Here is a 17,072-nt window from a genome sequence, read left to right as displayed (position 1 = left end):
ATATAAAATTAATCAAGGGTAGGTAAAACTTACTATGGAAACCCTAACTTTTCTGAGCTAATTAAATAAGGAAAAAATTACTTCTGGCTTGGTATTTAATAAGCCTGAAACCTTCTACATTCCCTGGATATTTACAAATCTAATTATGGACTACTCTTCTTATTGAAATTCAGGTTAAGCTTAATTTATGTCGTGAAATTTCATTGAAACTAAGTACATACCTTTATTTGGTTAAAATAAAACCTCAAATAAAGCCGTGACTTTAATCGCCTTAAGCACTTTTAGTCGCAAAGACAATAAGGGCTTTCACTGTCGATTTCCGTTGCCATTAGCCACAATGTGGAGATGCCAAAATGCAACTCGAGTAGAAAACCCCTTTTTTTTGTGGGTCAAAGGGCAGGGAGTTGGGGCCCAGAAAGGCATTGCAAGGAAAGTCAGAAAAACCTCCTTGGCCGAACTCTGGCCCCGGGCATATTATTCGTATTTGCAGAGCTCTCGAATGCCGGGTCAGAGTTCACACAAAACGACACCAAAACAAAGTGTGAGAAAACTATGGTGCAAACTACGAGGGGAACTGGAGGATCTGAAGGGGTGCCGACTGCCAGTGCATTATCGAGAACACACTCAATTACTTATGTAAGCACTGCGATGAGAAGGAGGCGGGCTAGAGAACAATTGGAAAAGCAGCTGCAGCAGGAAAAACGCTGCGGAAAATGGCGAAAATTGCACAGAGAAAATGGTTGACCTCAAAAGAGGGGCGTGGGAGCAGGGGGCGTGGCCCACACACATATGCGATCTGCAGCTTGCAGTTGCAGTTGCCGTTTCATTTTCAGTTTCACTCGCCGCAGTCATGAGAAGCATTTACATTATGCAAATTACGCCCGAGACAAGCCGCAAGGATATGCATTTAAATGGTCGTAAATCACAATGAAAACAAAAGGTGCTGATGGCAGGAATCCGGGGAAGGGGTACGATGTACCAACCATTGTAAGACGAGGTATATTAATGCAGTTACATGCCCTATTAATATCGGGACTGATGACGACAATGGCGTTACGGAATGCAAAAGAGCGGGTAAATACCCCTGAATTTGGGCGAGTGCAATTAAAGGAGTGCAGGATATGCAGATGAGATAAATAAGCCTTTACGATCATCAGATACGTGAAGCAATATAGAGTGGAATATAAGGAATCCTGGTTTTAACAGGGCAAGGGAGCTTTAAAGGTAGAAAATTGGAGATATGTTAAAGAACTTTAACAAAAAATCTTGCTTTAAGTTTGGTTGCAAATGAAAGTTAATAATATCTTTAATTATTTAATTAAAGGGAGAAAGAGGTCTATAAAATATTCCCTTAAGATGTTCGCTGAACAAGAACTTGTTCTGAGGAAAAAGTTTTTAGAACTACATGAAAACTTAAGAACAACATATACATATTTAACTTTTTAATGGGAAATAAAAGTTTTCGGTTACTTAAGATAAGCACAAGAAAGAGAAAACTTTAAGAGTATTGATCCAATTTCATCACTATACTTAGACACATGATTAATTTAAAAAAAAATTTGTTAGGGGTATCATTATTTATTAAAGAAAAGGGAGAGAAGGCCTATCAAATATTCGCACTCTCAACTAGAACTTCTTGGGGAAAAGTTTTTACAACTACATGAAAATAATAAAATAAGGAAATATAAGTTTTTGGTTGCTTAAGAAACCACATGAAAGGGAAACTTCTTGTTTAATTTCATCACCAAACTAACCCTTTTGATTTCCTGCTTATATTCCAGACAACATATTCGGCAAGTGCATTCCAACCACCGGTGTCGACGTTGAGGACATTGAGAAGTAAATATCCTTAATTAAGCCAAATTTCCTAGAATTATAACTAAAGATTTCCACCTTCCCCAAGGACACCTCTCACTGAGGAGCAGTCCCGTGTGCTGGCCACCATGTTGGAGGAGCTCCAGGGCGCTGGGTTAGGTTGGGACCATCCGTACGTCCAGTGTCGCATCCAGGGATCGCTCTTCTCGCTCCAACGGCAACAGCAGCTTCCACCCAATCTCTGTGCGAATCTGGCGCCGGTTCCTCCGGAATTCGGGGATCCGGCCAGTGCGATGGCCTATGTGCGCTTCACGCCACCAGAACCGGAAACGGAAATCGAATACTACGAGCAGCCAGGCAATCCAGCGCAATTCTATCCGGCCTTGAGAAAGAAACAGGTGCAAGAAATTTCAGATGATGACTTGTACCTCAACCGGATGCTGCAGGATCGCCGGAGGCTAAGGCATGATCCATCGGAACTGGAGCACTTTGGCAAGATGGATGGTCACGGGCAGGGACACACTCAACTGGATGAGCCGAGCATTATGGACGCCTTCCTGGACACCGAAAGGCAAAGGATCGAACGGGAACAGCAGTTGGCGGCGGCGGAGCAGGATGCCAATCAGAGGGCGGAGCAGAATCGCCTGGAACTCTATCAGATTCTGGCCGCCTCGGAGCCCGATCCGCAGCCATACCAAAGGAAGCCGGCGGCCCAGCCGAATGCCATGGATCAACTGGAGGCGATTGTGGAGCAACAGCAGCAGCGGGAGCGGGAGCTAAAGGAGCAGCAGGAGCAGGCCAAGTCGCCGGTCTATGTGCCGCCGGAGGAGGTGAACGAATCGAGTGAGCTCTACTTCCCGGACAACTTCGCCCCCTTTAAGAGAGCAAGGGGTCGCTCCAGGGGGGGATTGGCCGAGGAAGTGGAAGAGCAGCCCAAGCGTTCCTTCTTCCGGGAGTTGGCCAGCGAGCAGGGATTGGTGCAGGAACCGCCATTGAACTTCAGACATGCGGAAACCGAACTAGAAACCACTCCCGAGCTGGCCAAGCGACGTCCTGCATCCTTCAAGCAGCTGGATCCTTATGATGTGAACCTGCAGCAACAGGAACTGGCCTTCGAGTCGGGTTTGTTGCGCAACTCACTGACGCCTCTGGAGGAGGAGGCCATGTTGGCCTCCAACAGTTTGCCCCGGCAGTCGAAGAGCCAGCGCATCTACACCGAAGGTGGCCTGCTCCTGATGCCCCAGGATGCCCAGGACATGGATAACATGCAGGCCGATGAGCCGGATGTGAATGTGAAGCAATCGCTATTGGCCAATATGTTGGGATTTGCACGACACGAACGTCTGGATGTGAAGAAACCGGGACCGCTGCTAGGACCACCATCCTTGGGCTCCTCGGAGCTCAGCAATCAGCTGGAAACGGAAAAGGCACGCAAACTGGATAATGGTGGCAACAAGGAGGTTCTGCCCGCCCACATCAAGGGCAGTGCTCCCGAGGACGAGGATGCGCACAAGAAGAAGAAGGTCATGAGCCAGCAGCACTCGGCCGAGGATCATGCGCCGCACACCGTTGACACTGAATATGTGCATGTGTTCGTCAAGAACCCGTGAGTCCTTATATCTATATATATAAACATATTTATCACAGGGAAATATACTTGAAGGTGGTCTAGTTTTCTCTAAAAGTCAAACTTCTAAAACTCAAATCCTTGTCTGCCAAGTTACAAATTCCAGTTTGAAGACTTTGAGTATCAATAATCAATATTAATTTTGCTTAAAACAACGGTGTTTTAGCTCAATTTAGACAAAGATTATTCACATTCAGATATAACATTATTAGTCTTCAGCTCAAGTTCCTTAATTCGAAAGATTTCAAGGGACTGGAACCAACTACTTCTTTAATTTAGGAACCGTGTGATATATAATTTTAAAGGTATTATCCCAAAGATCAAAAAAAATTTTACACCAATTTACTTAAAAGATATTTATAGTCAAGTGTAATGCTTAATTTTTACCTTTTTTTATGCAAAATTATTTGAATTAAAATAAATTAGTTTTAAGAAAGTTTGTCTATGTATTCTTCCCCCATATAATACTCTTTATTTTTATTCCCCAGAATCGACAGTTGGAACGATGGGCAGCGCATCATGAAGGAGCTGGAGCAAATACTACACATGCAGGGATACTTTTCTTATTTAACGTGGGTTTTTCAAGTACCTAACTCCAAAATATACCCCCTAACTTTACCCCTAAAAACCCTATTTAGCGTTCAACAACACGAAGTTAGCTTCCGGGTGAACTCAAACAACCCCGAGCGCAAGACGGCCGGCGATGTGGCAAGGACCATCAACGAGAACCGCGGCGTGAAGAACAACATCCAGCGGCGCGTCGGGTTCTATGTGCTGCACGCCGGCGTGGGCGATGTGATCAAGGACCTGCAGGACCCCAGTGTCTCCTCCTCGCGCATGGAACTGGCCGAGCAGGGGCCGGATGTTACACACATCATGGCCTACATGTTCGCCGGAGCCGGGGCGGCCGCCGTGATCGTGATCTTTGTCACCCTGATTCTGATCAAGCGGCACGATCGCAAGAGGGACAAGCTGGGTGGCCTGCAGTCGGGCATTGCGGGGGCGGAGACATGCAGCAAGGACTACCAGGAGCTGTGTCGGGCCAGAATGGCTGGAAAGACGGGCAACGGTGGCAATTCGACCAGCGGAGCGACCGGCGGTGGGTCAAACGAACCGGCGCCAAGCGGACGGATTACATCGCTGACCAAGGAGAACGAGGGTCGCCCCCCATCTTCGCGATCGAGCACCTCGTCCTGGAGCGAGGAGCCAGCATTGACGAACATGGACATCTCAACGGGACACATGGTGCTGGTTAGTCAATCAAGGATCCTCTCCCATCGATATCCAATTAATTGGGGAATTTTATTTGCAGTCCTACATGGAGGATCACTTGCGCAACAAGGGACGACTGCAGCGGGAATGGGAGGCCTTGTGCCGCTATGAGGCGGAGCCCAGTGCTCGAGAGGCTGCCTCCCAGCCCCAATGTGCTGGTCTCAACAGACCTGGGGCTCCCTTGCCATATGACCACTCGCGCGTAGTGCTGAACCACCTGGCCAACGCCGAAGGACTAGACTATGTGAACGCATCAACGATTGTAAGTTAGCTATCCTAAGTTCATGATATTACTACCTTGCATTGTTTTTAAAATAAAATTAAAATTATAGACCGATCACGACCCCCGTGCCCCCGCCTATGTGGCCGCCCAGGGTCCGTTGCCCTCTACTTTGGCTCACTTTTGGCAGATGATCTGGGAGCAGGGAGCCGTCGTCATCGTGGCCCTCTGCCGCCTGCAGGAGAACGGGGAGGTGGCCTGTGCGCGCTACTGGCCGGAAGAAGGTGCCGAGGTCTATCACATCTATGAGGTAAAGTGGGGATAAAAATGGGATAAGAAGAACTTAACCTATATAACATATATACCATGCATCTCTTGTTCAGGTTCACCTTGTTAGTGAACACATATGGTGTGACGATTACCTCGTACGTTCTTTCTACCTGAAGAATTTGCGCACTAGCGAAACCAGAACGGTCACCCAGTTCCACTTCCTTTCCTGGCCGCATATGGGTGTGCCTGCTCAGGCAAAGGCTCTGCTGGACTTTAGAAGGTAAATAAAAAATGTACCCATTGATCTTAACGTGTTGTATCAGCCATGATAAAAAAAATACATTTTTAAGTTATTTTTTCATTACTTTTACACTTAAGCAAAAATTCTTTAGAAATGATATTCGATTTGATAAAAAACCGTATCATTTTAAGTTTTATATTATTATTTTAACAAATTAAAAAAAATAAAAATGCATTTTTTATAACCTATTTACATTATTTAATGATTAAAATAATAGGAGTACATGAATCTGTGACTATCCTATTTATCCTCATTCTTTTTACCTGTATAATCTTAGCTTTTTAATAAATCTTTGCAACTTTTAAATATTTTAAGTAAACTATTTTGCTTTCAGTTCCCAATTACTTTTCTACAAAGTATCCCATTTTCTTTCTCCCTCAGGAAGGTGAACAAATCCTATAGGGGACGTCGCTCCTGCCCCATTGTGGTGCACGGAAGTGCCGGAGCCGGACGGACGGGTGCCTACATCCTGTTGGACTTGGTGCTCGAGCGGATGAACAAGGGTGCGCGTGAGATCGACATAGCGGCCACTCTGGAGCACCTGCGTGACCAGCGGGCAGGTGTGGTGGCCACCAGGCAGCAGTTCGAGTTCGTCCTGATGGCGGTGGCCGAGGAGGTGCACGCCATCCTGAAGGCTCTGCCGGCGAACACATCCGGCGAGAAGCGGGAACTGGACAAGGATCCCGTGGCAGTGGGCAGTGGGAGCAGCACCACCAACAGCAGCACCACCACCACCACCACCACCAAGGAGCCACTGAAGGAGGACAAGGCGCAGGAGGCGGCCGAGGAGGAGGTGCCCACCAGCAGTTCCAAGGCAGCCGCAGTGGTCGCGGCCAAGAAGGAGAAGGATCAGTCGAAGGATAAGTCCAAGGATCAGCCGAAGGTCGCCGAGCCAAGGACGCCGGCCAAACCGGCGAAGCAGGCGAAGAAGTAAGCCAATCCGATCCAGGATCGGGTTGAAGGTTAAGCCTCAGGTTAATGATTGTTGCAGCGTTTCGGGGGTCTTTTTTGTTTGTTATAGCTAGAAATTGAATTGAGTTCGGTTTTGATTTGGCGTGAGCACTTGGAAGGTTCGAAAAAGGCTTCACGAGATTGTCAGTAGAAGGATTTACTATATTTGGTTAACTACACCGCGCCAACAAAAAAGCACAAGGATCGTGGGGTTTGGGGATCCCTTTTGGTCTTGTAACGCTGCCCCGGTCTGCACCAGCCCGTGAGACCCGGGGTGCGTCCTTGTGGAGGGATACCAGTCCTACGGAAATTGTGCGGTGCAAGCAACTATAGAAACGCACGATATATATACCATATTTGAGTGTTAAAGTATATACAAGAAATATTTACATACATACCTTATACTTATATACATGTCTAGGTGTTAAGCATTGGATTCAATTATGAGGCATTTTACTTACTCGTACATTTATCGATATCGATGTTGGCATTAAACTTAAACTCTAATCGATGTGCTTGAAAAACCAGCAAACGAACGACAACAATCGCTGAACGGTATACATATGCCAAGCCAGACAGAACAGAACAGCAAAAAACAGATTCACTAGAACACACTAAACACTATCAAAACACTGAAAGAAAAACAGACATCTAGACATTTCCCAATACACTGAAGCCACTACAAAACACAACATACATATACAAGAGACAGACATATACAAGAAATGGAAGAATGCAAAATTTGTACCTAACAAAATTCTATTTACAACATGGAGGAAAAAAAAGGGAAAAGTTTAGTGGAGAGCAACCTATTGATGTGTATGACAATTAATTATACAATGATATAATCACATTTAACAAATATATTTGTATACAATATATATTATTCATATACAATATGGTGAATGTCATTATTATCTATTTAATCACATAGCATACACTTGATCTTCGAAGCAAATCGAGTAATATTTTACCAGACCATATGTGTGTGTGCGAATTCAAGAAATTGTTCAGTTACCAATCAATCGCTCCTAAACGTTAATCAACACTTTTTATCCTTCGCAGTTGATTATATCATATACTATTATTATATTATTATACATATACTATATAAGTAAGACCATATATGTCAGAGGAACAGCACCGAAGCTGCAGCTTCTGTCGGCCAGTCTGTGTCCCTGGTCTCAACTTCATGATATCATGATCTACTTCACCAAACTGAGGCAGCTAGGGCCCGGGGAGCAGAAGGGGTTACTGGGAGAGGTTGGAGCTTCGAGTGCGGTAAAAAGTATGTGCCACACTCAATGAGGAATATAACGTGAAACAAAAAATATGGAAAAAAATCAAAAAAAAAAGAAATAGTTTAAGTGTTAGGGAAATTATTGGAAGAACATCTCCAGATACCAACAAATATACCATCCAGAGACGACCCAGAACGAACCAGGACAAACAGGAAACGAACCACGCAAAATATCTAGAGAATCACACGGTACTATGCCGGTCGAGAGGCCGCATGACACACTATACAAAACACCCCAGGGATCGACCACAAAGATACAGTGACTAAATATAAACCGAAAACACTACTACCGATTTAAGGCACACGATGAGAAAAAAATATATATTAAAATCATAAAAAATACAAATGACATAAGATGGAGGAGGACGTAAGTGCAAGTGCTGCAAATTAGCAAAGAAATATCCAAAAAAATTATCAAATAAATAATACCATACTTAACAGTTTACGTAGCAGTTGGAACTTAAACATAATGAAAATGAGTTATCGTAGTTCGAAATATTCCAAGACGACAAAGATAAGATACATTTCAGCTAAATTTAAGCGAACAAAACAAAAACAAAAAAAAAAACTAACTAAAAATTATTATCTCGACGCAAACTTTTGTTTTTTATCGTTTGAACATAACAAAAACACAACTGACACTACACTACAAAATAAAAGCAAATGAGAAAACAATATTACAATAACTGTGGCAAGTCCGAACAACATCCAAGGGGCTTGCGAAAAATTATTAACGTGGTAGAAAAAACAAAAAATATTGAGAATAGTTAAACATAATTGTTTTAGAGCAAAATATTTAGTAGTGAGTTTTTCGATTGATTTTCGAGTACTTGAAGCAACGTTTTTTCAAAGTTAATTAAAATACATACAAATACAACTACGACAATTTCAATTCAAATGTTCTTCGACGAAAACAAATTAAATAAGTGTACTATTATAGTCAATCGCATATAAAGGCAATTATTGATGTATATTTCGACATAACCATAAATAAACATAAAAGTGTTAATGATAAACGATGAAGAAACAACAACCATGCGTAGATAATTGAAAGGAACTTACATATAATATAAACTAATTTTAAAATTAAAGCATAAATGTCTAACGGACTTTTACATTAAAATATACATATATATAAAATTATAAAATCGTACCTATTGCGTGTAAAAATACCCAATATGAAAAAGGGTTATCACACACAAATCAAGCATTTCATCATTTCCCCCAAAATCTATTTTCATTGATGGTGTAACATAGATATACAAAAACCAAAATCAACTAAAGCGAAATCTGAATTATTATTTATAAGTTAAACGAGAAGCAGAAAAAGAATAAATCGAAACGAGGTCATAAATAATCTGAAAGAATCCACAATAAAAGTGGAACGATGAAGAAATATGGTTCCTGGCCGGCACTTGACTTTTAACTTTCAACGGGGCAGATCCGGTTGTTACCCATGCACCCGAGGATCAGATCAGATCGGATCATATCGGATCAGATCGATCAGATGATAAGAAGCGGATGGAGAAGACGACCAACCATAGACCGACCGACTGACGTCACGAACCCAGAATGAGACATACAAAATGGTTTGAGTTCCTAAAGAAACATAACCCGACCACCAACAGTAGGACGGATTCAACAGACCCAAGACCCGAGAACAGGCTGTATATACGCACATCTAACTTCGGACTAGCAGCTAATCCTGACCTTCGACCCGACATACAGATACCGATTAACTGACCGATCGGACGGAACTTAGTCTTAGGCCTACACAATGAGATTCAACTCGTACAACGGGATAAAATAGAATGATCGCGGGTCGGCAACTTCAGGAACTGTTCCCTCAAAGATAAAGGTCAAGTGATTGGAGCAGGTTTCCAGAAGGCGGTCTCTACGACATTTTAGTGGAGGTGAACACTTACAAAACTTATCAAACAGGCAACCAAACTTACAATCTCAATGTTCTTAAGGTTTTGTTTCAGAAGGATTGAGTTTGGTAACCGCGGATGATAATATACAAATACAAATAAATACAAAAAACACAATACAGGCACCAAAAGTGTGGGAACTATATAAAAGAATTGATCAGCATGCTATTAAAATGCAATTGTTGCTGTCTATTTCAATTAATTATCGAATAAGCAAATTAATAAAAATAAAACGAGACGGCTTTCATACATTTTTGGAAAACCAAAATAAATTATATGATTAAGGAGGCATTTAGAATATAAGCGAAACATTTAACAATATCGATGTGTATACAATATGCTACATACAACAAAAATATATATCTATTTAGCCACTTGGCAAAGATTTGTGTTACTAAGCAAAAGATGACGAAAAAAAAATTGAGAAAACCAAAAAAAAAGGTAAAAACCAGCAAAAAATTATGCTGGCTGAGGCCACTAATATCTAAATGTACTAAAACTAATAAAAAGCGAAAATGTTAAATGAATTCGATGAATGAATCAAGCAAATAATATACACCGAACACATACACTCGAAGAAAAGAACATGGAGCATACCTATTAAAGGTTTTTTGTGCAAAACTAATTAATCTATGCAATTTAAGTGTTTTAAACATACATATAACATTAAACATGCTACAATTATTTATGAGAATTATATAGCAACATGTATACCTACATATATATAAATGTTATTAATCAATTTGAATTTATGGAGAACGAAGAAAGGATATGCATACCTATATCTAAATGTATCGCGCCATTGTGTAATATGCGCTACAAATAAACGTTTAAAATGATCACAAAAACATATTATATTCTGCTGCATGTGTAAATTATATAAATGTAAATTAAACGATACCGAAAATGAAAACGACATAAATGCGAACAATTTTCGATGATAAACAGCAAGCAGAAAAGTATAAGGAGATGATGATGTAGAACCGGTAATAATTACGATTACTATTATAATACAAAATCAAAAAATAATAAAGAGACCCTAAACAAACTGAGCCTACCAACAATATAAACCGAAAACCATTAGCGAAACTAAGCCAATGCCGAGCGTAGTACATAATGCCTATCGAAGGCACACAGAGATTTTGATTTTCGCCCCGATCCCTATACCCAGTGTTCACTGTGTGTGTCTAAGATACAATTAACTGAAAAACCTAATTTAGCATATCTGTCAATAGAATCCTTCTTGCCCCGGCAAGTCGGCTCTAAACATCACTGTAACGTAACACCAATCACAACAACTTAACAGTCTTCAAAGGTACTGTAACATACAATAATCTGTAGAGTTGCTTATCGAGAGTAATATACTTATATAGATATATATCTAACCATAGTACACCTAGATTACTTGGCACACTAGCACGCTTTCCCATTCAGTCCTATTAACACGCATGATTTCGATTTAATCCACATTTATTTTGCTTATCAATTTCGTTAAGTACTTTTATAATAGCTGCATGGGTCCTATCTCTCCAAGAACAGAGTTATGAGACCTCAAAAATTACTTTGCCCTTTTAAAACACAACACAAATGCGGTACTTGTATGCCTGAATACAACAAAAAACAAAACACACTGATTAATTAAGGTACTTTGTAAAATTTACTTTCAGCAAATGGTTGTTTATAGATTATAATTCAAGTCACAGCAAATTAGGCAAATCACCCAAAGCTTCCAAGCGGGGAAAAGGTTTTAAGCCCAGTGCACCCAAAAGCCTCATTTCGCTTTTAGCATACAGAACAAATTTATAAGTGCAAGCGGTATTTCCATTGAATTTTTCATTGGCGTTCTAGAAAAAGCACTAGGTAAGCATTTTTCAAACTAGCAAAGCAAAGAAGTAAGTAAAATATAATCAAACCAAATACTTTTATTCGTATTTTAAGATATTTGCGCTGGGAGAAAAAAGTTGGTCTAAGATAAGTAAAATATTTAATAACATAACCACAATTTAATCACATAAAACACAATAATTGTTACACTTAAAAAAATATTAAATACAGAACAGCTTCCTCACCGACCCCAAAGACAAAACAAAAAAAAATTATAAAAAATAAAAATGTGCAAGCGGTTTTTTCATGAAATTTTTTCATTCGCGATACAACCAATGTGCACTCAAAAAAAATGTTGTCCCTTCGAAAGGACTTGGCTTACATTACACTTCAGTGTCTATTGAAATAATCACAATTGAAACACAAAAAAAGGATCGATTATAATACATAACTAAAAGCTTCAACACTACAACGGATAATAATACATTACACTAATGCCAAATTGTAAACGGATTTTCGCAAACGATTTGTGCAAAGGCAATTAATTGCACTGATAAAAAAATTTGTTTCGTCTCACTTGAGACTGGGCTTGTAAACCAATTACAAATCGTCGCAGCAACAATTTTTCGATCTCACCAGAGACATAAGTATTTAACTATTATCACAGAGTACAAGCGGGTTTTTCGGATAATAAATGGAAAATCACTTTTTCGTCTCAGCAAAGAGACTTGGCTCCTAAGCTGACTAAAATATCCAATAAAATATGAATATCCAATTAAATCACACTCTAAATGTGCAATATTATACTCAATACATACCCAAATGTTTATTCTATGTGTGTAAAAAACAAGCATTAAAAAATCCAAAAAAAAATTAGAAAGAGGCAAACTCAAACGATGATAGTTTTATTTGTGTGTGGTACAAAAAAAAAAAGAAAAAATTTAAATTCCAGGCAACAGAACCTACCCCAAAAGACCGAAAGCCCCGACCTAGACTAACACTGCCCCCAAAGTAGACAATCATTAGCAAGCACGATTTCGTTATTTTCTATTTCGGTTTTCTGCCTTGAATTTCACCCCTTTTTTGAGATTTTCCCTTTGCAGTAACGACCCAGACCGCCGAGAACCGAGATCCCAGAACAATGGCCAGCGAATAGAACATATATATATGTACTCGAAAATAATCGGGTCACAGCCAATTTTATACGCCGGCAACCAAGAGCAGCGACGCGACGCCTCAAAAAAAGGTGGTTCGGTGGTTCGGCGCTTTGGTGGTGCGTGTGTTGTTTGGTATATGGTGTATATGGTGTATGGTATATGGTGTGTGCTCTTGTGCTGAGTTTTTCGATTTCATTCACTTTTTGGCACACCACATCAACGCCGGCTGTCGACGTTTCTGTTCGCCTGGTAGAAATGTCGGAACATTTCTTTGAAATGCCGCAATGAAAGGGAAAAAATGGAAAAAAAAGCCGCCGTGCCAGCGCTTTGATGATTTTCCGCTTGTGCCGCCACCACCACTACTACCACTGGGTACTGGGTTTTTGGTACTGGGCTATTGCCACTTCCACTTCCTCCGCTCTGATGATGATGTTTGCCGGTGTTTGGCCATGGCGGGCATATCAATTTAGGGGAGTGGCATGCGTGACGCTTAAGCGAACGAGATTATAGACTCCTATCCCCGTTCCCCCGGCCGAACCCGATTCCGATCCTGAGTTCCCAATCCCCTACCCATACCCCAACCACATCGTTCTGTGGTCAGAGGCGGCGTCTTCCTTTGTTGTCGCTCCCCGGTGCAATTGGGCGTTCCCTAACAGTAACAGGAGCAGAAGCCGGCGCAGGAGCAGGAGTTGGGGTCACCACCGGGCCTCACTATCCCCACCATCCTCACCAGCCTCAAAAACCCCAACCGCAGAGCAGGAATCGCTGGCTGTTCGGCTTGCAGTCGTTGGTTATTTAATGAAAACAACAATCTAAGAACCATTACGTGGACCGCCCTGTCGCGGCCCCGGGGTAATCGCCAGTTTTAACCCATTTTCGCTTACAAACAGACAGTGTGGGAATTTCCAGTTTTTTTATTTTGTTCGCAGTAGCACTAATAATGTCTTTTGTCCTAGAGACTTGTACTTTGTAATACATGTAAGTGAACTTTATACTCGGCTATATAAATCTGTAAAACATATAGCAAGGAAATAAGCAATATTTTGCCTTTCAAATATTTATTTATATATTTATTTAAAAAAAAAATAAGAAAAGAATTTTAAGCCCGTTGGCTGCCAATGGGTTAAAGCCATTTCACATTGAGCATTTATCACTTACAGACTTTTATTGCCACGAGAGGCTTTGCAATACAGCTTTCAGAGAGGCAGGAATTGATGATACCCTGATACAAAGGAAGTACAGACAAATTCATTTAAATTGCAAAATGTGATTATTTTTTTACATTTTTATATAAAATATTAAATAAAATTTAAACAAGAGAGAACGCTATAGTCGGGTGCTCGACTACTATATACCCGCTACTCAGCTAACAGACTTTAAAATAAATATTCCTTCGAGTGAAGGCGGTGAAACAACGAAGATTACATTTTATCTACTTAACATTTTTACATATTACACGTTATCTACTGGCTGTGACGTTATGAACGATGTTCTTGTTCATTACTTATTAACTAATGGTCCGATTCTTAACAATAAGATGTATATTTAATTTTTTTTCCACAGTTTTGAGCGTTTCGTAGGCGTTATAATTGCATTATAGAATCATACTTCCCGAGGAATCAAATGTACCCTTTTCCTCTACGATTAGTTTATAATTTATTTCCTTCCAATGATGCCCATTATCACGCAGACACAAAAGCGCCATTTGTGAATTTTAGGAACTACACACCAAATGTATCTATATCTACATGGAATTTTAATAAATTGTTACAGATACTCTTCCTTACTTACAGGTTTTCTACATGTAATCTACAGATACTCTTCGTTAGTACTACATATTTTTACAGATACGACGAAAGATGATGAATTTTTAACATATAGGTGGCGCACCCCAGTTTCTTGAAGCAAATCTAGATGTCGCCCACGTAATGAGGACCAACAACATGCAAAATGTATTTTAATTTTAATTCTAAATTATTGTTTTAGAAGACAATTTTTTTAAAGTGACAAAAGAACCACTTTTTAAAATAATTTGTACAAAACAAATAAAAGGATATTGTGTGGGAATTTTATTTTAAGAACTAGAAATAAGCATCCCTTGTATATTTCATCGTGATAATAGCTTTGTTTTTAGTATTTAAGGGGTTAATTGAACGATATAGATATCAATTTAAAATCAACAGATTGATCTGGCCTGATCCACTTATGCTTATCAATTTGTTCAGTTTGATTGAGCTTTATTTTATTCGATATCTAAATCGATTGACTTTAAAATGAAGGCCGAAAAATGCTTTAGAATATAACCAGATATCGGGGAAAATGCCGTGTGTGAAATGGAAAATTAAATTAATTCTCAAAATTGAATAAATTACGCGAATTATGTAACAGGCGACCAGAAATGGCTGGCGAGCAGCAGCAGAAGCAGGAGCAAAAACGGAGGCAGCTGGGAAAACCGCTTAGGAGCATTCACATCCACATTCTCTGCCACTCTCACTCTGCCGCACACACACACACACTCGCCCCGGGAAATGCTTTTCCCCCAAAAAGTCAAAAAGTATTAAGTACGTGGAAGAAGCAGCAGCAGCAGCAGCAGCCGGCACACTCGAGAAAAGCGGAAAAGCGGAAGAGAGAGGGAGAGAGCTAGCTAAGAAGCGGGCCATAAAACATTTTCACATTTTCCACACCGCCACCAATGGCGAGGGGTGGCTTCTTGAGGGGGTTGCAACCGAATATGTCACACACTATCGGAAAATGCCACTGGGGGGAAGAGAGATAGAGAGATGTGTGGAGAATCATCAAAGGTTTGCCGCAGCGGCTTTTCCGCCTTTGTGGCAAATCCTCAAAGGAATTTTCCGATATTTGTAGCAGGCAACCAGCAGCCAGCAGCAGGAAAACTTGACCAAAGAAAAACCAAACACACACTCAACCCCCGACATCGAATTTTCCGACGTTTTCGTTTACGTTTTTCTGTTTGCCTTCTTTTTTTTTTGCGCTTCGACCAGAGAAAATTCGCTTTTCATATGTGGCGGCTGCCAAACGCAGACAAACACATGTATCGATGGGAAGCTGCCGGCTGACGTCGATCCATTTGGCGAGCGATTTATGTGAGCTTTTCCCCCCATTTCCCTTGCCCCAAGTGCTTTTCCCGGTGTCACCGAGCGGTTTCTAATGGTTTTGGCCCGGTCATAAAGTAATAGGCGGCGTTTTACGAGCTGGCAAAAAAAAACCTTCGCCTTTGAGTCGCTACCAAATTTGGTCGACCATTAAAAATCTCATTAATGTGGCAAACAAAAAAGGCCTGACATAAACATAAACTTTTATGAAACGGAATGAAAAGAAGCGGGGCCCTCGCATAAATTTAGCGATTCAATGAAATCGATTATCAGGCTGTGGATTCGGATTTCAATTGAAAGAGTTGTCTGGGGTGAGATGAAGGAAGTGGCGGATGAGTATGCAAAATTAATAGAGTTGCTACACGTGCCAAATGGCTAGGGATTCCCGACTAAAATGGCGAAGAATTATCGATTATTAAACTACTTTATGGGATATATACGATATCTTATAATTGAGATAGTAGAACATTTTTTACAAATATTTAATTAACTAGGTAAAATTTTAAAAATGTTAGTTTGGGGATTGTATCAAAACATCTAAGTTTTTCTGAAGAAGTGTGAAAGATTTTATAATATTTTCTAGTTTTTATTATGTCTTCTTGATGGGTCTTTCGGTTCCCAAGTTATTATACAGAGTACACGAAACTTCAAATATAAACTGATACAAGCTTTTACAAATATTTTATCATTTTGTTAAATATTTAACAAATTTAAGATTGGGAACTGTCTAAGATATTTAGAAGAAGTGTTAAAGACTTTATAATAATATCTAGTTGTCATTATTTCTTCTTGGTGTTTTCCTATTTCCCAAATTATTTTACAGGGTATATGAAACTTCGCTACAATCACGTTTTCCCAGTTCTTTTATTTCTGTTGTGACTTTTAAAATGAGTTAATGCCAATATCACCAGCTGGTCCATAACGTAACCCCGACCGACTATATTTGGCACACTCACGCGCGTCTGGATTTGAAGTGTAAAGGGGATATACATATGGGCTATCATCATCACTGAGCTCGCTGAACCATTTGGCGCGTGCTCAAACACTGCGAGTTGGAAAAAAGAAAAACATTTGGCTAAATTTCGCATTGTTTAGTCTGCGATGTGCGAGTTTTTTTTCTTTTCCCCTCTCATTTTGATATTTTTAAACAAATGTTGCAGACGGTGTTTGTTTTTGGTTACCACATCAGCTGGTGGGAGATGGATTTCTCAATGTTTTTCTTTCGATCTTCACAGACTGCGAGGCGCGGCGATTTTAAAGTATTTAAGTAGGAAGAACCAGAACTAATACT

At 40.4% G+C, this 17,072-nt stretch overlaps 1 protein-coding gene across 2 annotated transcripts in view; it reads left to right on the top strand.

Annotated features, from left to right (window-relative positions):
* The window catches only part of LOC119548307, a 48,749-nt gene extending 36,344 nt beyond the window's left edge, over positions 1 to 12,405 (top strand). For both annotated transcript variants that reach the window (XM_037855481.1, XM_037855480.1), the window contains 8 exons: positions 1,782 to 1,839; positions 1,904 to 3,421; positions 3,931 to 4,014; positions 4,081 to 4,693; positions 4,755 to 4,976; positions 5,047 to 5,244; positions 5,318 to 5,484; positions 5,887 to 12,405. In XM_037855481.1, coding sequence (XP_037711409.1) covers positions 1,782 to 1,839; positions 1,904 to 3,421; positions 3,931 to 4,014; positions 4,081 to 4,693; positions 4,755 to 4,976; positions 5,047 to 5,244; positions 5,318 to 5,484; positions 5,887 to 6,439 — 3,413 coding nt within the window. In that variant the 3' untranslated portion in view covers positions 6,440 to 12,405. The remainder of the gene's footprint in view (positions 1 to 1,781; positions 1,840 to 1,903; positions 3,422 to 3,930; positions 4,015 to 4,080; positions 4,694 to 4,754; positions 4,977 to 5,046; positions 5,245 to 5,317; positions 5,485 to 5,886) is intronic.
* Positions 12,406 to 17,072: the final 4,667 nt, after the last annotated feature.

This window comes from Drosophila subpulchrella, chromosome 2L (assembly GCF_014743375.2).
Source record: "Drosophila subpulchrella strain 33 F10 #4 breed RU33 chromosome 2L, RU_Dsub_v1.1 Primary Assembly, whole genome shotgun sequence".
In the NCBI taxonomy this organism is placed as follows: domain Eukaryota; kingdom Metazoa; phylum Arthropoda; class Insecta; order Diptera; family Drosophilidae; genus Drosophila; species Drosophila subpulchrella.
This window is presented reverse-complemented; position numbering and strand designations above follow the sequence as displayed.